Raw genomic sequence first — 24,437 nt, 5'->3', positions numbered from 1 at the left:
GCAATGAAGTACATGGAAATTTTGCCTAAGCCAGGACTGATGAGAAATAGGACAAGATTCAAGTGCTAAAAAGTGAATACATGAAGCTCAGGGTCAACCGTATCTGAAGTTTTATCCCTGAGCTTTAATCATGTCAACTGGGGTCCAGCTGTCCTGAACAGAAATATAACAAAAGATGACTCTTGAATGGCTCTAACTAATTCATAGATCTGAAACATCTGAGAAGTTAAAGCATTCTCAAGGACAGAAGTTGTTTGGAACTTTGTACTTACTTTGCTTCTCATGATGGAAATTATTTCACTTAATTTGGTTAGAGTTGCATTGACACAGGGGTTCATTAGGATGCCCATTTGCTTGCAATTCAATTTAAAATTAAATACACTTTGTTGTTGATTTTATTACTTTTAAACTACTGTATCTATTGCCTTTATTAGCTGCTAATACACAATTATGAAGGTAAACAGTTTTCATTACTGAACATCAAACATTTAAATAACCACATTTGATCTCCCCTAGCTGCACCATTTTTCTCCTTTCTCTGCGTATGAGATTGAAGACAATAATTTATTCAGTGAAGTTAGACCTCTTTTGTGCTCAGCAGCATGCTCATCAGCTGTCACAGCAGAACATGGCTTCCTTTGCTCTATTCACAAGGGCTTTTATTTTGTCTGTTCATTTCTTTGGAGGTAATTCGATGCATGTATTTATCTGAAGGTCATTGATCACAAAAACTTTGCTCCAATTCCTATTTCCTTCACTCTCTAAGACTAGTTCAGAGGCAAGGATGAAGGATGCTGGGACAAGCCATTTGGTCATCTTTTGAAGTGCACTATGTGGAGCACTTAAAAACTACAGTCCAAGCTGGGTATCTGAAAACAGAGGTAATCCAAAACAGAGACCTCTTTCAAAGGCACAGGCTTAATTTTTCTAGTCCTGAGGTCCTTTGTTTGGGAGAAGTTCCCTTTCTTAATATCTGTAAGGAACTGAAAGATCTTTAGAAGGAAAGTACACTAGATGGAATTACAAAGTAGCTTTTATCTGACATACCTTTGAAAGAGTTCATGAATCCTGGATCTCCACTTTTGTTTCTTGCAGTGAGAAGCTCTCTTGTGCTTTGAGTCCCACATGCCAAGAAGAAAAAGAAAAATCAGAATTTATTTCCAAGTGTACAGAAATAACACGGAAATAAAAGCTATAAATGTGCAATTTTCCAAAGGTTTGCCTTAGGTCCTCTGGTTGAAGCTTTTCAGAAGCAGTGAGGAACTTTAGCCACCATTACTTTATAACTCTTTTTTGCCATAACTTTTTTTCCCCCCCGTGTGTTTTCCCATATTTACTGCATTATATCCAAGAGAAACTGAGCTCTCATCTTGTTTTAAAAGTTTTTTGGTACAAAGTACATTTGTACATGGTAGTGTCCTACAGTCCCTATTACTACAAGACCTAATCAGACAGTCATATGTAAGCATACATGTGTTCAAGCGTGTTTTCATACACACACACAACAAAACAGCACACAAAGCAGCTAGGCATAGACCAGAGAACTCACATCTTAAAGCCTTGCTTGAAATCTGCTCCAAATCATGATGTCTTTCTTGTCTAACCACAAAAGTTTTTAAATGTTTGGTGAGAAGGACTGGCATTTTTGGAGTTTACAGCGCATGGGAGGCTAACTCACACGAGCAGTCCTCTCCCCCAGCAGTTCTGCAGCTCTCCAGCATGAAGCTGGAGGGCTTGAAGTGGTTTTTCCCCTGCACAGCAAGCTGAAAAAAGTCTTTCCATCTAGAAGCTAGCATCAGCATGTATTAGGATGCGTTCTCTGTGCAAAAATTCATAACAAAAACTGCTGAGGGCTGTACAGTCATGAAAACAAAATTCTTCCCCATGACCTGCACTGTTCAGAGATCTTGCTGAACATTCAAGGGCACTTGCTGTGTCTGGATCTTCTACTGGGTGTCCCTGAGACCAACATAAAATGTGAATACAACACTACCAACACAGAAGAAGGCATCCCACTGTGTTCCCTAGACTGTCATCCAAACAGTGTGAAACTGTGCTCCACTTCTACTCTCATCAAGCCTCGAAGGCAAAAAGTCATTTTGGTAGGGAGACAATGCAACAGTCAATGGAGAAAAACTCCCCATCGGGGCTCCATATCTGGCTGTTAAAGTCTCTCCTTTCTTCTAAATCTCTTAAATTTTTTTACAAATTTGTGGCGGTTTTCAAGGAATCTTGGAAATGATTGTTAAAGACCAAGGCAAAGCATCCAACTTATTTCCAAAATTAAAATTATCTGAGTGCAAAAACAGACAAAAACAACAAAAGCCTGTGCATTTAGCTTTTAATGTAACTTTTTTAACACTGTAAAATTAAAGCAGAGACAACATGGTTGCCTTAAAGAACAGTGGAATTTGTTGGCAGTCCCAACAGCTATCCTCAGACATATGCAATAAATCCTCCAGGTCAAGCATCACACACAATTACAAAGGTGTCATGACTGAACTAGCTCAAAATGAGACCTTCCAGTTTTCCATATTGCAATTGTGTCATGGGCAATACTTCTTTCACCACTGCCCCTCAACTGGTGAGAACCAAGCCCTCCTGCTCCTGGACAGCTTTTGGTTAAAATTTACTAGGACTCTCTAGTGCAGGACCTGTATCTCTCCCATTGCTACTGGCACTGATTTTCTTCGCCACATGGGTAAATCACCACCTACACCACTTCCCCAGGAGGGGCTAGGAGCTGTCTCTGCTCCAGCAGAGCTGGTCACTGTCTGCTTAGGGCTGTCAGAGCCACCTTGTGACACTTCCCACAGTCCAATGGGCTGCAGTCACCAGGGAACATGGCAAGAGGTCTCAAGTTTTGGGCAGAGACAGTTAAAGCCAAAGTTCAGAAAGTTGGAATAGTGTTTCTCCTGGACGTAGCTCTTGGTGATGTCTGTGAAAGCTACTTTTGAGGTGAGTGCTAAGATTAAGAAATAAGATGAAATAGCAAACTCACTTCATGTAAAATATCAAGTAGCCATAACATTGTAACAACATTCAGACATTACCACTCCAGGTTTACACTGACCCAGAAATAAAGAAGTTATTGTCTTAAATAGCACAAGTTCTAACGTCATTACAGTGCAAGGATTTCATATCACCAGAGCTTCTTACCTCCTCGATGTTTCTCGCTGGCAGCTCCTCTAAGCACTGACTGCTCCCGATCCTTGCAGCAGTCATCTGACTCCAGCTCCCACCAATCCACTCTTTTATACCACTTGTGCTTATTGGCTACAGGTGTGGCTTGTTAAGGTCAGGCCTGCTTCTAATCTTTAGTAATTGGTCCAGCTGCAACTCATTGGGGGATAAGATTACCTTCTATACTGCCTTCATTTACCCATGCTATATCCCCCTACAAGAAGTTTTCTTTTAAAAAAATTATTTTATTACCAGACTCCCACAGCTGTCCAATCCCCTTGTTTATCTTCCTAATCTTAATTAAATAATGAATATTCAAATGAAAATATGAATCAGGCTTCTCTGTATGAACTGCACTGTTTTCCATCTCTTCCTCTGAAGTGGCAATGGGAATATGATTTAAAACTATTTCTTCTGGATCCTAGTAAAATATTTGTCACAGTGTGTCATGATAATTTTTAAAAAGCTCTATCATCTACCTAATAAATTTGTTAAGTTTATTCAAATCTTATTGAACAGGAAAAGTGCAATGAGTCATGGTTAATATTTCTTTACCTATACTAAGAAAAAATATATCAAAAATTCAGTGCTCAAGGTCCTATTCAGAAAATCTCTATGAGTCTGTAATACATCTTCTACATGATTAAAAAAACAGGAAGCTTGCTTTAAAATGAATTATTCACCACCTTGAATAAATTTCCATCTTTCCTATTTGCAAAACCCTTAAGTCAGTTATGTAAATTTTAACCTACACTAATTACCTCAGGGGTATGCAAGCTAAAGGAAAGTATATGCAATAGGAAAAAAAAAAAAATTCCCAGACATTTCCATCGCCAGGAAGCAATTTAATAGAGGAAAAAAATGTGTAAGTTTTCAAAAACAGAGCGGCCCACATACATTTTTTTTTTTTTAATGTGGAATAGACATTTCTGCAATATCCCTTGAATGTGAGCTTTACTGGAATAAACCAAGTGCTTTTCTCAGTGGCATGTACCATGGCACACATAGCAAGGCACTTGTTTCTCATCATGACACCAGCATTGTCTGGACTGTGACAACGACCCATTGTTGAGAAGGGGCGTTCCCAACGAGAAGGCATGAAATGTGGTTTAGCTCCAACTCTCTATAGACATTGAGGGCCCCTTCAGAAATTAAGTGGCTAAAATCTGCAAACCGCTGGTCCAGGAGGTACTGGGAAAAGCGGAGCTGTGTGAAGGCAGAAGGGCTCAATCACAGCCCCACTTTGAACTATCCCCACCCTGATACCAGGCTCTGCTGTAGCTGTGAGCCAGCTCCTTCACACGTCCTTCCTGGCTTCTTCATCAGCTACCTTGAGGTCTAATTACACAAATGGCCCATCTACTGATTTCACGGCATGTTGCTGAGAGCAGGGCTTGAAAAGGACTTTCAATCTGGGCTCAGCCTAGACACACACAATGGTGCACATTGTTTCTGCAAAGAAAAGAACCTGACTCAACACTACTAATCAATGCTGACTGGATATTTTCAGCGTGAATCTACTTCACAAATAGCAGGATCTGGTTGTGTAGCACTTTTCAAAAAATTAGAAAAATTAAACAATACCCCACCCAAACACATCCTTTCCTTTTGAAAGCAAGCCCACAAAATTCAGCAAAGCTTTGAAACAAAATCAATTTGGCTTTTATTGTTCAGCAAAAATGGAGCATTTAGGGAAATCATTTACACACACACCCCCCTTTTTGGTCGGTCCTAGTCTATTACATCCTTCTGCTGAGGAGCTCTCCCCATGGCAATTTAAAACAGCCAGTGGTACACTGGCCTTGGTGAAAATCATACTCCATGCAAGGAGTGCTGTAGGGGACCACCTTCCTGCATGTCTTCCTCACCAGGTCAGGGTGCAGCAGAGGCAGTATGGAGACACAAGCTGTGGGTCTCCAGCAGCCTCCAGCTGCCCACAGCAATCCCACATGCAGAGCTGGTGCTTCCCTTTGTTCCATTCCTTGAAACATCATGTTGGTACATCACAGTGCAGGTAGTACTGACTTTTTTTTAGGTTTAAGCAGATATCCAAATAAAATATTTTACTTAGAATTTCCATCTCTGCATCCTAAAATGTTTTTCAGTGATGGAAATCCTGCCCACTCTATTTTTACAGAAGGGAGAAGGGAGAGCTCACCAAGCAAAATTTCATCAGGACTAGAAACAAACCCCAGATCTCAAGTCCCACTGGTGCCACCTAGTTCTCCTCCTTCACAGTCTGGCTGTCACTTCATTCCCAGTGACTTCAATATCTAATGCACTGTATACACCACAAAACAAGGTTAAAAATGAAGAAACATTTGAGATGAACAAAAAAAAAACATTGCAAGAAAAGTTAACATTCTTTTCAGGCAAATTGAAGTTCTGAGAGGCTTATCTGCTCCATGTTAACTGTAGAGAGAGGTCACAGGGAAGGGAGGCATGAAGAGGTAAGTTAAACTGAGTGCCCTTCATTGGAAGCAAAGACTAAAGGAGCTGGATAAGACTTGCTCTGAAAATTGCACTACCCATTACCTGCTGGAATTTGTGTGACCTTGTTAAGGAGATGGCCACAAACCAGAAAGGAAAGTTTTGCCAAACCCTGGACACATGATAGTATTATTGATGGTGCACTCTGCTAAAAAAATGCACCACAAACTCTTAGATGTTTTTTCAAAGAGAAAGAGAAAAGGCAACAAAGCAAATCCTCCTTGACATTCCCTTCAAATGGAAAATTAATTTACTGTTCACAAGAACCAACTTAAAAACTTAGACAGTTGAGTGTTTTGTAACATAACTCAAACTCTCCTTTAAAACAGATACTGCAGAACACTAAGTGAGATTTACTTTAGTCGTGCTACAGCCTTATTACACTGAGTGATACAGACACATTTAGTGATAACATTATAGGCTGATCATTTTGACAAATCTGTAAAACATTGCATTATTTCTAACAATGCAGAGAAAACAGCTACCAGTCAACAGAGGAAAGTAGTATTCTGCTATCAAGGTGACTGCTTTTATAAGAATATATATCAAAGACACTAATTTTGAATGGATATGGAAACTAGATCCAACTGTAAAGTAGGTGTGATAAACAAGGACCTGAATTTTCTCAAAAGTCAGAGATGTTTTCATTCAGGACTTTGATCCAAGATGATAGGACTGGACTAACAAATTAAAAAAACTTGAATCATTTTGCTTAAGATGCATTGAGAAAACTCCGTTGAGTAGCTGAGACTGCTGCAGAGCTACCCAACTTCTGCAAAACAAAGATTTTGCCTCTCCAGTCTCAAAACAGTGAACTCATTCTTCTCATTTCTGTCTTGCTGTTGACAGAGAGATGACCTGCAGTTTCTTCAGAAGCACCAGGTGCTCCTTCAGATGCTTCCTACTGTTGAGAAGATGTAGCTTCTAGGTCATAAACCTTTAGTATCCTCATCAAAATCTAGAGTGTTGTAAGAGAATGCAAGGCCATTTATGAGAACATCTGACTACCACAGCTAAGCACTGAAAATATGTAATGCTGAAATGTCTTTTGCCACTGATTAAGAGACTAAGCAGGAACATCTTAGCCTGTCAAAGTTCCACATGTTCAGATGTCTCCAGATTAGCCCAGAAATCACCAGCTACTAAAAGATTCTTACTTTTAAACAGTAAGATCTAACAGAATATGCTACCAAGATATGATGGAAGACACTAACCACATTTTATTAGGGAATACATTCCCTCCAGTATAAAGCCGTGCGGCATGAGAGATGCCAGTGAAAACCAAAGAGAACTATGCCAATCTATAGATCTAAAATGAATAGTTTACATTAACAATGGAAAAGTGTTCATAAGCTATGTAATGGACTTCAGCATTTTACAACCTTTTTCTACTTTTTGGATACTGACAGTGAATCAGGACACAACTGAAGGGAAAAGGAAAGGAAATACCAGTCGGAAACACTGACATTTTTATTGTGGTTTTCCCCCATTCTTCTTTAATTTAAAAATGTTTGTCAATTTCAGCACAGAATGTTTTTATTATTTGTAAAGCCTTTTCAAAGTCCCTCGTGAAACTTTACTCCTTTAATCCTCTTACTCTTCCACAACACAGGTATCTAATTTTAGGTCTGTTTTGCAGATAGGAAAAACTTGAGTCATGGCAACAAATTTGCTTGTTACAGCTGCCCAAAAAAAATCATGTTCAGGCCAGAGGTTACAATCTATTTCATCTTTCTGAGTCCCTGTTTTTTCTGACTGTCAGTAAAGCATTGCCTCACAAATCTGCCTCCATTATAATTGTTATAAAAAATATAGACTTTAACTTTATCCAACAATTCCCATTTGTACTCCGTTTCACATAATCCTCAGTTTTTAGTGTGCAGACATATTTGAACACTTTACAATTAAATGAGATGTTCACTTACCATTAGTGTATTAAAATTACAGAAATGGAATAAACACCAAGTATGGTTTACTGTATGATTGTCTCAAATAAAACAGTGGCAACGATGAGTTGCCATCCCTAATGATTCTTCTCTGTAAAGAGCAGACCTCCTCCTGCAAGCCCACATCCTGCTCCAAGTCTCTGCTGAAATTGTTTCACATATTCAGCTGAGATCTTTCTCTGATTTGAATGCTGATATGAGTAACTATATAAAAACATCATATTGCGCTGATGTATCTTTGAGTGAACATGTTGACTTTATTACATATTCTCATCATAACCACCTAGTCCTGAAAACTGCATCTGGTCTAAGGGTCTGGCACAGTAATGAGAGAAACCAACTGTGCTAATGGGTTGCCAGCAGGCTGAACAACAGTGGTGATTTTTCAGCTTTGTACTAAAGAAATAAGCAGGCATGTAATGCAACTGGACTCTGTTTCACAGTATTTTAACATATTTCAGCTTACAGACTACTGGTTATATTTCCCACTTACAGACTGATGTGAACTCCAAAGCCCTTAAAAAGTCTGGTTACACATGAAAAACTCAATACACCTCAAGAGCAGGAGGTTGGACTAGACAGGCTCCAGAGGTCTGGCTCTTCTCCACTTGAATTAATCTGTTCTATGAAGTAAAGGTCAGGTGTGCCATACAGCACAGGTTCCACTCAACAAATTCAGCTCTGCTGTAAGACTACAGAAGCAAAACTTTCCACCATATAGAGCAATTCCTTTATCTGCAGGTCAAAATCCATGTAGTCTATTAATGCTGCTAAGGAGTACCCCTGTCATAAAAGCTAACCAAAGGTAGACTTAGCTACACCTCTGACTACAGTTTGTCTGAAAATGTATTAAAAATACAAATAAAACAACCCTGGGGACAAAAAAATCTGGAGAATACATGAGCAATTAAAAATTTGGTTTTATTGTACTTATTTTTTTCAGGTTTGTGCCTCTATTCATCAGTAATGTTGATAGTTTCCTTACAATCCTCATCTGAGTTTTGCTTCTTTTGAACAGGTGGCCAGTACTTGATGAAGTCTCTTAAACTTCATCAGGATTTGGCAATCACTAATTCTCTTTGAAGAATCTTTCCAATTGCCTCTGTTTATTGAACCATAGAAATGGACTTCCTTACTGGAGTTTATAGTGGGATAATGAGCCAGAGAGCTGACCAGTCAGATTACCTTAAGCAGCAGCAAATGCAGTATCATCATTTACAGCAGCTGTAGGAATCATTGTTCCAGCTCAATAGAATATCAAGCATTACTTCAGTTCTTTAATTGCCCTTCTGATCTTGAAGTGTGAGAGAATACAGTAAAAACTAAGTGAATTCATTTTTGGTGAAAAACATAGGAAATATGGATGGTTTTCATTACTTCCATTTAAATATTTACTTAAATGAAACTCTTAATATTTACTTTAAATGAAACTCATATAATTCCTGGACAAAGCAATCAAAAATGTGCCACAATTTAAAAGGGAAGCTACAGGCTATTAACAAACATATAGAACATCTTTTCCACTATTTTGTTTTTGTTTATGTTTATGTTAATCTCCATGCTCCCTCTTCAATCCCCCCCAGCTCCTTTAAAACAAAAAAGTATCTGAGTGCCCAGAAGCAAAAAGGTAGGAACCTTAGAAATTTGGAAGGTTCCCAGGCTTCCAACCGAGGACGCAGGAACAAGCCTAATAGAATGAAGATATTTAGAAATCTCAGATTGCCAACCTACAGGGTGGAGAAGTCCCTGTGCTACACATATGGCTGCTACATCAGACTATGGGTCTGCCCAGACTATGGGTGCTGACACCCATCTGAGGGCCACAGGCTCTCACTGAGCAGGAAATCAGAAGTCCAAGGGACAGAAGCCCAATATCCCAACCATTGGGAAATTCACCTTTTGTATTTTGCCCCCAAACATAGTATTCTGTGATATTTTTTTCACAAGTGCAAGAACAAGCTACCTATAATGAATTCAATGAGCTCAGCCTAATGATGGATTTCAAAAGAAAATTATGTTCTAAAGAAGATAACATAATTCCTACTATATCATGCAAATGAAATGAAAACCATTATACTAACTGATTGCAGAAATGCTTTGATAGTCAAATAGTGTATGTAGCATATAGGTAGCTTGCCTAAAATGAAGTCACCCACTTTAAGATAGAGTGAGAATTAAACATTTTCAGCTTTTGTATTCCTGACCAGTAATTTTCAGGAAGAAAAAAAAAAAAAAAAAAGGAAAAGAAAGAAAACAAACAAGAAAAAATCCCCACCCCAACTCATTTACACATGACCCTCATTTAAGGTCCTGGTAAATGACAAAAATAAGTTTCTTCTGACGAGAAGTCACCTTCAACTCTGCATAGCTCTCAGGTGAATATATTCCCACAAGGGTTATACTCAGAACAGACTGTACAATGGACTGTACAATGCTTAGTAGGCTAAAGCTGTGATGAGGGGAGGTCTGTAGGTACCATCAGGATATAAACAACCTTTCAGGTCCCTTCCAACCCAAACCATTCTGAGATATCACTCTACGACAGTATTACCAACAGGGTAGAACATGCAAGCAAAAGTGCATTGGTGCTTTATCTGATGTTTATCAAACTGAGGTCAGATCCCACTGGTTAAATTCATGATTGGAGAGTAAATTTACCATCTTACGTAGTACCAAATTTTACCCATGTTCTATCCACTGTTAATGAAAGGAAAACTGACCACTCCATCATCATATAAATTGATCTCTCCGACTTGGCAAGGAGTCAGAGCAGTGATGATAATGACCCTGTAAGAGTATTAGACCTAATACCCTGAGGCATTAACCTTTGTTTAACCAAAAGGTAAATCTTTTGATGAAAGACAACATTTTATTACTCTCCACCTGCAACAAATAGCTCCTTTCTTACTACTATAACTCAGCTGCTGGTACCGAAGAGCAAAACTTGCACTTTATATTCAGAGGCTCCTGAGTAATTCACATTGAGGTAATGGATCAAAATTGATTATATAGTGATGATGATCAAGTCCTGCAAGGTGCTATGCCCTGCACAGAGGGGTAAATGTGCCAGCTGAAACTCATAGAGAGAGATGGAGGCTGTGAACAAATTACCCCTGGTAAAGAATACTAACCAAGTTGCAGGAGGAGGATGGGCAAACAGGAAAGATGTTCTTGGTTTGTGGAGCAGTACTGATCCTTTCAGTCACCACATTATTAATTTTTTTTTTCTGAGAGAACCTACATAAAACTGAGTAGTCACTTTTATTATCTCAGTTCAGAAACGGCTAAAAATTCTAGAGTTGGTAGTACTTTTCCATGGAATTTAAATTAGTGTATAACAAGATTATGTTGCCAAAAGCTCATCAAGTGCAATCTCACTCACTCCAATCACCACTGTTTGCTCCATCTCCAGCAGTCTGTCATGTTTTGAGAGCACCCCGTTTTTAAGCAAACACGGTAAGTCAGCATTATTTCAGGTATTTCCTTGCCTATTTCTCTGCCCTGTAAGATCAAGTTCCACCCCTAAGCATGTGCTCCTGCATTGTCTCATGACAAATGGTTTTCTGTGGTGCTCTGAATATCCAGCCTCGGTTGTACCTCCTCAGTTTCTACCACAACACAGTCTCAAGTTTTGATTTTCTTGCAACAGAGTTTATTTTTCTTTATTGAAAGCAAATGTCATTGGGGCCTTTGAAATCCTTGTGTCTACATGGCAGGTCACACAAAACAGCACTGCTTTCCAAATTTAATATTCTTTAATGCATTTGTTAACAGAACATTGACATCTGCTTAATGCTTTCTTTGCAAGAATCTATCAGATCTCCCTTTATGCATTTCTTGCCAACCTCAGCTCTCAGTTTCTGCATTTACAAAGCAAGACATGAAGTAAGAAACAAGACAGCTTAAAGTTACAGAGCTATAATCTAACATAAGCCCTTTTCCCAAAAAATATTATTTTGAGAAATGCATCTGCCCTTTCAAAAGCTTTGAATCATGGTCATCTCACATACTGAGCTGCTGCTTAAAAAAAAGCCACCCATTTTTTGTAATGCTACAAAGCAGAGAAAAACAGGTAACTAAGGGATAGATAGTTGATACATAGCTATCCTTTTCATGCCAACACTTCCAGCAATGCTCCAGAGTAAATCAGGTGCCTCATTGGAGAGAATTTTTGGCAACCTAAAAAGAAACAGCAGCAACTCAAGTGTGTTTCTGAACCTCACTTATAAAACCAGTCTCCCATACTGTAAAATCTCCCCTGGTATTTTTAACCCTTGGGCTCCCACAGTTTTTTTTCATTTTGTCAAAACAAAGGAATGTGAGGGAGATATCTGTTAGACTCCTTTACCCAGCCCAAGGGTTAATTACTCAGTTTTGTAGACATTTGAAAATATTATGCTACCTCTAATGGCAAAATTGATAGAAGCTTGTTTCAGGCTCACTTTATGTCATTATGGCAGATTAAATTAACTAATCATAAATTATGCTGGCTAAAGTACATCTGCTACTCACTAAACCTGCAGAGAGAAGGGAAGGGTTTTTCTACTGAATAAGAAGTAAATGCCATTCACAAAATTAAAGACTTTTACAAACCAATAAACACACGTTCAAGCAACAAAAGCTGGAAGCATCCCAAAGTCAGCAGCAACAGATTCTGAGGGCCCTGGCAGCAGTCTAACAATGAACCTGTAGCTGTTGCAGAAAAGCATCAACACTGCAATGCTGCAGGGGTATACCCATGGATCAAAGAGTAAAGAGGTCTATTAAAGAACAAAGATCAATTAAACAAGAATTAGCATGCCCACACTATTGCTAGAGGTCTTGGAATACAATATGACTGTAGTGGGTTGACCATGGCTGGATGCCAGGTACCCACCAAAGCCCTCTGTCACTCCCTTTTGCAGAAGGACAAGGGAGGGAAAATGTAATGAAGGGTTCATGGGTTGAGATAAGGGGTGGGAGAGATTGCTGGCTAAAAATCATCACTGGCAAAACAGGCTAGAATTAGAAATGTTAATTGAATTTATTACTAACAAAATCAGAGCAGGATAATGAGAAAAAAAAACCAAGGCCTTAAAAACACCTTCCTTCCAGCCCTCCCTCCTTCCCAACTTTACCTCCCACCCACTTCAGCCCAGGGAGACTGGGAATGGGGGCTGCTGTCAGACCATCAGGCAGAACAGGTTGTTCCTGCCACTGCTTAGGAAGAGAAGTCCTTCCCCCTTCTCCAGCCTAGGGTTCCTACCACGGAGACAGTTCTCCATTAACTTCTTCAGCATGAGTCCATCTCATAACAACAGTTCTCCACAAACTGCTCAGTGTCCCTCTTTCACACAATGCAGTCCTTCAAGGAAAACTGCTCCGGTGTGAGTCCCCGCCATGACCACAAGTCTTGCCAGGATACCTGCTCCAGCATAGGTACCTCTCCACTGGTCTGCAGGTCCCACCAGGACCATGTCCCAGCATGGGCCTCCCACAGGATCACAGTCTCCTCTCAGGCATCCACCTGCTCTGTGTGGGCTCCTCTGTGGGCTGCAGGTGGATCTCTGCATCCCCACGGTGGTCCCAGTCTGCAGGAGCACAGCTGCTTAACCATGGTCTGCTCCATGGGCTGCAGGAAATCTCTGTTCCACCACCTCCTCCCCCTCCTTCTCCACTGACCTTGGCTGGTGTCTGCAGGGCATTTCCTCTCACAAATTCTCCCTCTGCTCTTCTCTGGCCACAATTACAACTGTGCAATAGCTTGCCTGCCTTTTTTTTTTTTTTTTTCCTGTTTAAATACATTGTCACAGAGGTGTTACCACCATTTCTAATTGGCTCAGCCTTGGCCAGTGTTTGATCTTGAAGCCACCAGGGAATGGCACTGCTAGACATGGGGGAAGCTTCTGGCAGCTTTTCATAGAAGCCACCCCTGTAGCCACCCCCACCACTACCAAAATTTGTAAACCCAATACAATGACATGATGTTTGCAGCATCTACTTCCAATGTCAGCTCTTCTATTTTCTGTTCAAAGGGACTGAATACACCATTTCTGCAGACTTTAAGGAAGGGATGGATGCATAGATCACTGATCTAGAAGACAATTCAGATTTTACAGGGATCTTGTTCATACTCCTTGTATTGCAGAATGCAGATGTGACAGCTAATACCGTGTCAGTGGAACTAAATTCCCTAGCAGGGCATGAAAAACTGAAGTTAGAGATGTGTGAGGAATGGGCATAAAACACAGGCACTCAAGACCTCTTCGTTGCAAAGAATGAGTCCCTCTTTTAAAAACTCATGGTAGTCCAGTTCAGTCAATCCCACTAAATGAGGATTTCCTTTCTTTTGGACTAATATAAGGAAGAAAAGCATATTGTATTGTATTGTATTACATGTAAATTCACATATGTTGTTATCAGCAGAATGTAGTTTTGGGGTGATCAGATAGATTGCTTCTGTCTAGGAAACAAACTCTGCTGAACACCTCCAAAAAAATTCCAAGTAAGATGATCAGCCATGTGACCATGTTTAGAGGGAGGGTAAACAAAGTTTTGACACATCTATTGTGTTCCTTCAGGTCTCACAGAGCCTCATGAAGCTTTGGGGGCGTGTGAATACCCCAAACATAGCTAAAGTGCAAATTCTCAACACATTAAAATCTTCTGGAAAGGTGCACCACTTTCTGTTCACCTCTTCCCAGGTTCATTCTCCATCAGTCCCTTGGGGCAGATGAGTTTCTTAGTCCCATCTGAGTCCTTTTCCCACACAGTTCCCTTCCATTTCACATTCTCTGAACAGTATTACCCATACCACCTTCCACGCATGATGCATACAGCTATAAAAAAGTCACAAGGAATGAAATACAGCTACAGGATTTAGAGGAAAGAAGTGAGGAAGAGAATTGTGTCCCTCACCATCATGAAGATGGCAATGATAAGGTTTAGTCCTGCAGTGGAAAAAAATAATCTGAAAACTTCCCCTGAAAATAAAAGAAAGCTTAGATCACCATCAGTCACTGGATAACCTATTTTAAGCCCATCAGAGCCAGTGCGCTGTTCTCATGTTGCTAATTAAAAATGATAGATTCATCAATTAATCTCTCTTCCTGTCCTCTAGTCTTAGTATGAAATTTTTCAAAGGGACAAATGGTCATTAGGTGCCCACAAGTATCATTTCAGCCCTGCAAACTTGTGCCTTTGTCAACATGAACCAAAACCCGTCTCTTCATGCCATGAATGACAAAAAAAAATCTTAGAAAGCTTTGCCACCCTGAAAAATATTACAGATTTATAATGGGGAAATAATCTTATCCTCTGTACAATGAACATTGCTACATAAATCCTCCCTGGCTCCAATCCGAGCTTGCTCACTGATGAATAAGCCTCTGTTAAATGTGGCAGAGAGAGATGTCCTAGACTTAGTCTCTTGATTGAAACTCAATTGCAATATTACTACATAGCAGTCAGAGATCTTCCACTATTTAGGAAAGAAGCCATGAAGGCAATCTATTTTTATTCACATTGAAATGGAGACAAAGATAAAGGTCCTGCCGTTAGCTTAGCGAAGTGTCAGTCACATAAAGCATGCCAATGACAATGGTTATCCTTTCCTCCTTCAATATAAGTATCGCCAGGCAGAGAAATAGAATTGGGGTGTACAAGGTTAACAAGCCAGCATCATGTTATGAAGCAAGTGATAAAATTGTCTTATAGTTCTTAACTCTGACCTGTTCCAGTGAAAAGCTGCCAAGCAGAATTATGTCATCCTGAACATCTCTCTCAAACTGTTCGATATATGAAGGAATCTCTTCATCTTCGAGCTCCCTGTGAAGGTCACATGCCTTACTGGAGCTGACAGGCATTTCAGCGTCCGGAAAATCTTCACTGACGACACGGGCTGCTGGAAACAAAAGTGGCAGACTATCTCTCAGCAAATGGGAGCTCATTCACTGGTTACTACCTTCTCAGCTAGTTTGTTTGGCCCACCAACACTTTAGTATGAAACAGCATCAGTAAGACAACTGGCAGGTGCCAAGTGCCAGCTCCAGGAAAACTGTCCTCAAGTGCCACACCTGAATTCAGGCACAAATTTAGTATGTGGGAGTCTGTTCCTTAGATACTTTTTAAAAGGCATGATATACATTTCCACTGGCACCTTGCTCACCTGTTCATCTTAGAGGGACTGGGATTTGGGACAACTTTGGCATTCCTTCCTGAGGAAGAGAAGTAGTAACTGCAATTGAATGGGAGCTTTAGGTGAAGCTCCATCAGCATTTTATCTTCCTTTCAATTCACCCCAAATTATTAGATTCCTTTCCCTAGGTGTATGCATGCAGTTCCTGCCTAATTAATTGGGTCCAGTTCTGCTCTCACCCACAACACTCCCCTGATTTCACTACAGTAACATATGCAGAGCATAAGGGTACATGCACCACATAAATAAAAATAAATCTCATTCATAAAGTCAGCCTTAAAGAGAAACTTGGTCTTTTTTAGTTTAATTGATCATGTATGTTAAAAAATTAAGATCCTCTCATTGATCTCTACTATAGTACTAATAGTTTGGATCATAAATAATGACAACTATTTTTGCTCATATCTCCACATTAGGATCATTAAAAAATAACAGATATCAGATTGCCCACATCTATGTGTCTTGCTTCCTATTTCTGTATGTAAGCTTTTATAGTTCTCTGTGCCTATCTCTTAAAGAAATTGCCATATCTAGTTTTTTGCTTCTCTTTGTCCATCCTACAACATGAAAGCAGTTAAAAGAGAGGTTTTTTTTCCCTCAGTCTCCTTTGAAGTCTTTCATTCTCTAATGAAGACCAGAAAAGGAAAGATAAAACTAAGGCTATTAACATTTCCAGTTTTGCTCACTGCTCATTGTTTAATGACTTTAATTGTTAAGCCTCCCGAGCACTTAAATCACCTCGGTGCCACCAACACACAGGAAGTAGGGTGGGTTTTCTATTTAATTACAACAGGATACAATTCAAAATCATGTTGGGGGAAATGTACAGTAGATATAAACAACTCAAACCATTACCTTAGGGTACACATCCCTTCATGTAGCACTTTACAAACCTAATGAAAAGTGATTTGACCTACAACTATTAACTGCAAAAACAAAACAATATTTACATTTAAATTTACTGTAACATTAAGGGTTTGGCTAGGAGAGAGAAAACCCAGGAAGCACAGGAAAAAGAAACATTGCCAAAAGCAGAAGATGGAGCATCTCTTGTTCCCCTTGACGCTGTGCTGTACACAACAGGCCATATGCTCAGCTGGTATAAATCAGCTGCTTTACTGCTTTTACAGGAGCACTGCAAGTTTACATCGTGGGAAGTCAGTAGATTCAGGGTAGAGCAATAGTCAAAAAGGGAATAAAATCATTTGGTTCGGAAAGATAAACATGAAGGAATTAATCAAAATATACTTTTTTGTGTTTCTTATTTTTGTGAGGAATCATACCAAGTGAACTCAATTTTGGTGGAAGACACTGAACTCATTAGCATAAATTTCATCAAAAAAAGAGTAAAAGAAAAGAGCATTTTCAAAAGCCTTTTCAAGGGAAGCAACTCTAAAAAATAGAGTGATAAATTACAATTTAGATTTGAAAAATATTTGGTTAGGAGATACATATGCTCATTTAAGCACAATTGCTCATTTCCCTGAATTGGAAACAAGGAGAGAACAGGGTTAGTTCAGCTGATCTGCTCCTTCCACAGTGTCTTTGCAAAGAAACTTCTCAAACTTGGTCAGCATCAGGTTGGTCCTTGCTTGAACTGATCCACAGGTTGGAGGACTGAGGTCATGCCCCAGACCAAAATACTTGACCAAAAGAAAAGCAACCAAATCCTCACTCTACAAAAGTAGCCAAAGTCAAAAATGCTTTGTACACAGAGGCTAAAATGGCTGAAAATTCATTAATGGACTGATAAACTAATTAAAAACTTGTTGCTAGAAATTGTTAGCATGGGCATCAAAAGTTTTCATTGCTTTGGGTGTACCTAACCCTGAGAGTCTAAGTTGCTTTCCTTGTAGCTTAAATCACTTCAGCACAGGCTGTATTTGCAGATGCCTGACTGTAATTAAAACAATCTCTCCAGTATTAGCTTGACTGCTTGTGACTTCATTAAATTCTGTACTTGTCCATCAGACAGCAGCAGTGTATATATTGAGATGAAAATTTAAAAGGTATATTCAGCGGCAGACTACACCTCAGGATGGGTTTGATGCATAAAGCTGTAACAAACTCCGCATGGAAAAATAATTTTGGCTACCTGGTGCTATCCACCACATTGGTGTCTGGGTGCGGCCAGGTAGCCAAGGTCAGACTGCACCTGGTCTAGAAAACCTTGCACAAATTGTATCTAAAAAAGTTCAGTGCTGAAGGCTCATGCACCAGATTCAGACAACTAAAATTCTGCAAAACTTGGCACTTCAATTTTTTGGTTCTTGCCAAAGAACAATATAATAGAAATTACTTTTTATGGCATTCACATAACATCATTTAAAATGGATCACAACTGTATATTGACAAAAATGCAAGGCAAAACTATGTAGTCTATATCTTTAAAAACAAACAACCAATGTTGCCTCTTAAGTTTCCTTATAATATGAAATAACACATACCACAGGAGTGGCCAACAGGTTGCTCAGCCACAAAATGTTTTAAACATACAATTATATAAATTCTGAGCCATGGTCTTTCCTTTCCTTTGGGGATCATCTATTAATTAGGGCTGTATGACTACGTGATTTTTCAGCTCAGTGGCCAAATGAAGAAACGAAGCAGTTCTGTAAGAGTGGAACCAAATGAATCCTAGCTTTCTATGGTTTTTCTGATGCTAATAAGGGTCAAACTCCCATATTAACTTTTCCCTCAGTGGAGACATTAATAATGCTTGTCTGCTCTGCTCAACTGCCCACTTCCATAAAACTGGTAGGGAAGCCATACCTGTGAGACTTGCTCCCTGATAAAAAAACAAGGGTTGGAAGTGACCAACTGGTTCAAATACTGGGAGGGAAAAACACAGGCAGAAATGAATACACTCTGATATATGCACAGAGGCGGAAACTGCACAAGCTTCACATCCCCAGGAAAATCTCTCTTTTCTGGATTTGCTTCACCCAAGCAAAGAAAAGTAATAAATTTAGCTAGAACAGTGTGCAGCTTCACCCACAGGACTAGCTCTGATACCCACCATGGCACTTTTAAGAAATAAAAGCACTGAGGCACAGCTTGAGACACACGACAGCAGTGGCCTGCAGTGCGTCCCCCATTTGCTGCCCTCATGCCTGCACAGGGGGCTCTGATGTGCACACGGAGAGTGAGACACACATGCTGATGCATTTTCTTGTTACAGAATTGACATTAAAATAGAACAACTGAGATCTTGCTAATAGGGTAAAGTTTTTTGCTTAAAGTGTCTGCATGAATTTAGTTGTGATGGTTGCACTTTTTTCTCCCTGCATTTAAACGAGATAAAACGGGTTTCAAAGATGTTACTGATATGGCCAGTGCCAGTTCAAGAGATTTTGCAACCGTAGGCAAATGAAAACATTTGCTTCCTCCAGAACTTAGTTGCTTATAAACTAAATAGTCATAAAACTAGTTGCAGCTCCTGGAGCTCCAGTGCCGTCGGCAACCGCCTGCTCCGTCTCTCTGACAGACGAGGTCCGTGCATTTCTGAAATACAACAGGAAGCCTCAAAAGACATCTCCTGGAAAAGGAGAGGGTGGATAGGCAAAAAATACAAGGACAGCTCTGAGCTGGGCTTGTACAAACGTCACTTCTCCAGGATGAACCAGAGGAGACCAGCAGACGTGGGCCTTGTGTAAAGGCTGCGATGGTAAAGGTCTCGTGAATCAACCAGGTTTAAAGTAATGCCTTAAAAATTAGTAAAATCAAAGTAAGACTGCTCACTTGAGGTGAAGAAATCTCTTCTCATATACTTAATTGTTTTTTACTGTAGATGGAACATCAATTTGTATTTTCTAACAAAGCCATAGAAAACACTTTCTTACTCGTCTGCTAGTGTAAATTCTTGTTTAGATAACCTAAAATAGTGTAACATGACAGTGTAACATCAGACAAATTGCCTGCCCATTTATCAGCTTAAATAAGGATTTCCATTTCCAGATTTGAACACATAAACAATGATATTTCCAGCCTTCTTTCTTAAGTGTGGAATTCAACGTGCAGTGAAGCAATCTAGGGAAAGCACGCCACTTAAGTTACAGTTAAAACCACATAAACATAGCACAAAACAAAAACATTTGGAGAAAAAGACCTTACAGAATTGCATTAAAATCATCATCCCTTTGACTTCTGAGTTCAAGGGGATGGATTACCTTCTCTCCTCCCCACATGCAGACTCAAAAGAGTTTTATTTTTCTTTATGCAATTGACTTTGTTACTTACCTTGGAAGTCCAGCATCTTGTTTTCTTCATCTAGAAGCTCCATCAGTTTAGAGTAAAGGATTTGCTCATCAAATTTCACAGGATCTTTAAAAAACAACAGTGAAAAGCTATAGTTTCTTCCAGTAGTATTTCAGGAAATGCTATTTTAAATTGAAAGTAAAGATGTAAAAATACAAAAGTTAGGAAGCCCTTTGACACTTGAAGATGGTTTTTATAGTGCTAGTTTCATAGCTCAGAATAAAATTACAGTCACTTGTTTGAAGAAAAAGAAAATAAAAACTATAGTCATATACTTTTAAATGGCGGGCAATATTATATGTGGATCTGGACTGAAACTGGTTTATAAATTCTGCTAATAGAGTAGTTGAAATATTCAGATTGCCAGATGAATTATATTTGACTCTTAATGAAAATCAAAATACCCAATTTATCTTAACATGATTTTGGATCTTCATTAGAAATTTTACCTTGCTTTCCATAATACTGACACATTATCTAGTATGCATAGTCATTACAACACTGTGAATTTTGAATTTGTGGGTGGTTAGTCATTCAAATTTTCAGTAAAATCTGCAGATTTTTAAAAGTAGGAAAGGACACTTACCCTTTTCCATGAGACCTGAAAAAAAAAAAAAAATTAAAGGTTCTACATTCAAGGGAGAAATGAGCAACTGGGACCATTTTTTTCTCCAGATGTCCCAGACCCTGACCTCTCTAAATTGTCAGTGAAGACAGGCAGATAGAAGACCAAAGAAATGCATACAAGGCAGGTAGATTGAAGTACAGCTACATGCAGGCTCAGGCGGCTCTTTTTAAATGCTCAATAGAATGTCAAAGAGTAAATTTCTTTTTCCCATGAAATTTCAGAGGCAAGTTTTTCAGTTACACTGATCTTCCAAAGAAGGTAGTAGCTTTTGCAAAGCTCTTCTGAAAGTATAGAATCTTTCACATTTCTCTTAGCCTGCAACATTGAAACGTTCCCTTGGCAAGGGGCAAGCAAATCCATAGTGGGACATTGTTTGCTCTCAGGGCATTATGAACTCATACAAATTTCCAGAACAAATCGAATCTATCAAATATAGGAAAGATAATTGCCAAACTCTTAATTTTCACAAAATAAACCATTAAATAATAGTGGCTGAAGATTTGTTTTTCACCAGATATTCTCTTTGGTCATTGAGCCTGGCTTCCTAAAGTTCTAAGAGAAGTCTGACTTCAACGTGTGGCCCGATTTCTTCATGTTTTTCTGGTTTTGACTCTTGCTCATGAGAATCTGCTAGCTGGAAAAAAGAGGTAAACCAGTATGGTTTCCAATCAAGGGATGACCACCAAGCTTTAGTTCTGATCAGCTTTTTTTAATCCATCCACTACATACAAATATACTTCCACTAATTTAGTACGTCTTCAAGGAAAAAGAAGCCAGACAGTGATCCTGGTTTGTAAATATTGACAAATCAGACTGCTTAAGGTAGGAAGGCACCTCTAGAGTCCATCTAATCCAGTTTCCCCTGCTCAAACAGAGCCAAGGTGCCCAGGACCATGTCCAGGCACCTTTTCAATATCTGCAAGGTAAATGTTTTGCTCTCGGCAGAAGTATTGGTAAAAATAACATTATGACTGCTCTACAGAGGTCCACACAGCCAATCTGAGGCTGGTACTATTGCTATTTGTCTTTTAATAACCAAGAGTTATCCTAATCTTTGAGCAACATTTTTGCCAGGGAGAAAAAGGAGGACCACCAAAAGACAGCTCGTCACACGTGGACCTCAGGCTTAGCATGATATGCAATTGACTAAAACCATTTCTCCACTCCAAACCCTGGAAGTCGATGGACTAAGAGCCTCTTCCAAATTCTAAAATAAATAACCCCCCACGACACAATACAAAATTAGCATTTATGGTTAAGTTTATCACTCAGCCTCTTCAACACAGTCAAGAGAACATTCCCTCCCCTGAGAACTGTATTTCCGTATATCTCTTATGTCACCGTTTTGTCTGTACATGATTTCAGGCATACATGCACAGATACATAAATCTAATCTGCTTTTCATTCTCTGGCTATGAAGCAGATCATGACTCATAAAGGCTTTTCATAAGATGAACCAAGGCAGGACCAACAGGAAAAAAGTCTTTCCTTTAAAAACCCTGAGCCAGAGGTTGACTTCCAAGGCATTATTACACTTCTATCCTACACAATGAATGGGGAAATTATTTGGATTAGATATAACTCAACCTGATCAACCTTGTTTTTTTTTCATCAGAACACAGAAATTCAAGTCAGTTATATGCAATAGAGCCTGCTTTTTTCAATCATACAAGTTTTTTTCTCAAAAGTTTAAAACCTCTATGTGTGCTCAGAGTTTCTCATGGCTTTCAGAAGTGAGCAACTTTGAGACACAATAGATAACTCTTCTTTAGATCTGACTACAGCTGTGCACCTTGAGAGTCTCTGCAGTACAAATAAGCCCAGGCTCTAGAGAAGCAAAGGGCTAGCAAGGTAACACAGGAGAGCTGGCTCTTGCGTGCTTTCGGCTTGTTAGTGCTTAACAACAGGATCCGGGCCAAAGCACTCAGTGCATAGCTAAGCACTTCATTACTATGATGATGTTCTTACTTAAGTCCATGCAAATTCAGGCAGGCCCGTTCCCACCCTTTTTATCTAAAAGCCGTGACAGCAGAGGAGAATTTCCTCTGCTAGACAATACCTCCTGGTTAATCTCTCTCATACCTATGCATAACTTCTGTTCTTCCAGCTCTGCAGAGTCACACCCTCCCACCGGTTGCTATCGCCCACAGAGTGCAAAGCTAAATATCTGGCCTAAACTGGCAAAAAAGGAGACCAAAAAAGCCTCTTCGTGCACTTTTACTAACTCTGGGGTTTCCTTCTTTTAGGCAAAAACACGTTCAACTCTAATAAAATTGCTCTCCGAGGAGGACTTTGGGAGCAGGATTGTGAAAAAGCTAGAGCTTAGTGCTCAGTTCTGCACTAACTTCATTAATTAAAAAGAACATGGTGCAGACAACGCTCTCAGAGCATGCTTCATTTTCTTACAGTAGCAGAGTCAATACAGAACAGCCTCATTTTTACCTGCCTATTAACTCACCATCCTTGATCAAAGTCTGTGTACACTGGCTATCCTGTTCAGAGCAGTTAAGGCTTAGAATTTAAATTGTAAACCTCAATATTTAAATAGAACTGCATATGTGATCTCTGACACCTCATTTTCATGACTGGAAAAGAATATTCTGACACCAAAATTACATACTTAATTTTGCCTCACCTTCCTCACTGACCTCCATCCCACACTGCCTTGGGTTTATTTCCTCACCCATCAACGGGTCAAAGTAATTTCTGCTGTATTCATTTCCTGTGGAAAGCACATGAAGTAAGGGTCAGCGATTATTAGAAGCACATGAACTAAAATGTTAATTTTGAAATCGACACCAGCAAGCAAAGGGGCATTTTTTGCCACTTTACAAGCTTAATTTTTTTAACAAGTCCTCTAAGCCTACTGGTACTGCAATCATCTTGTGAAAGGTCAGAAAAGGTAATTGTGGAAACAAGTGCACTTTATGTTACTTTTTCTCAGGAACTAATGAAAAATAATTCTCACATTTAGATGGCAGAAAGATAAGAAACTTTTCTACAAATACAGCATCCCCAATATAAGTCAAATTATTCTTGAAGCACACCGTACGAGTGAATTTTCCATACTGCAAAGGAATTTGTATTTCACAGCTGACCTCTCCAATTTCAACAGTTTTAAATTTCACCACTGAGGTTTCAACGTCTGGTGCATCTTTAATACTGTATTGAACCAGAGCAGTGTTTAATTACGGAGGAGATACCAGGATACTGCCTCATTAATCTGAACAGCAATTATGTTCAGTTGGACTAAGTAACTATTCCAAGATGGCTATTTTAACTGCTACTTTTATTTTACTTCAGAAAATAAACAAATTTACAAAAAAATCATTTGTTAGAATTGTTATAAAATAATACAGTATTGAGCTGCCTGGAAGAACTGATGGTAAAAGCCAGAAGAATTTTCCTTACACAAGCAGGGAGGGAAGGCTTTTTTCCTCAAAATACATATTTTCTTCAGTGAAAGTGCTACACTCTGTTAAAACCATCCACATGTTCACTGGGTTTGCAAACACTGTAAATTGTTATTAAACAGGGGGAAAAGAAGTAAAATAATTAAGTCCATAACAAATGTTTTAATTGCTTGAATAGACATGGATGCATACCCTGGAAAATACATAAAAGCTAAATGTAGGAGGGGGTTAATTCATCTAAGATACACTATGGTTGTCTACAGAGTATTTGTTTTAGGATCAAAAATAATCCAAGCAGCAGCTCCTTTTCAGAGACTAAATGAAACTTTGATATGAAACTAGGT

At 39.2% G+C, this 24,437-nt stretch overlaps 1 protein-coding gene across 6 annotated transcripts in view; it reads right to left on the bottom strand.

Annotated features, from left to right (window-relative positions):
- Positions 1 to 24,437, bottom strand: part of LOC103815122 (uncharacterized) — a 181,577-nt gene that overhangs the window by 120,356 nt on the left and 36,784 nt on the right. For 2 of the 6 annotated variants that reach the window (XM_050970703.1, XM_050970698.1), the window contains exons 5-9: positions 23,316 to 23,402; positions 20,639 to 20,653; positions 20,035 to 20,118; positions 15,329 to 15,501; positions 1,048 to 1,112 (exon numbers count right to left, since the gene is read on the bottom strand). In XM_050970703.1, the coding sequence (XP_050826660.1) occupies positions 1,048 to 1,112; positions 15,329 to 15,501; positions 20,035 to 20,118; positions 20,639 to 20,653; positions 23,316 to 23,402 (424 nt within the window). Of the gene's footprint in view, positions 1 to 1,047; positions 1,113 to 3,159; positions 4,891 to 15,328; positions 15,502 to 20,034; positions 20,119 to 20,638; positions 20,654 to 23,315; positions 23,403 to 24,437 lie in introns of those variants that run through there. The other 4 variants (XM_050970699.1, XM_050970701.1, XM_050970702.1 and 1 more) reach the window with 4 other exon arrangements.

This window comes from Serinus canaria, chromosome 2, assembly GCF_022539315.1.
Source record: "Serinus canaria isolate serCan28SL12 chromosome 2, serCan2020, whole genome shotgun sequence".
NCBI classification, from domain to species: Eukaryota; Metazoa; Chordata; class Aves; order Passeriformes; family Fringillidae; genus Serinus; species Serinus canaria.
This window is presented reverse-complemented; position numbering and strand designations above follow the sequence as displayed.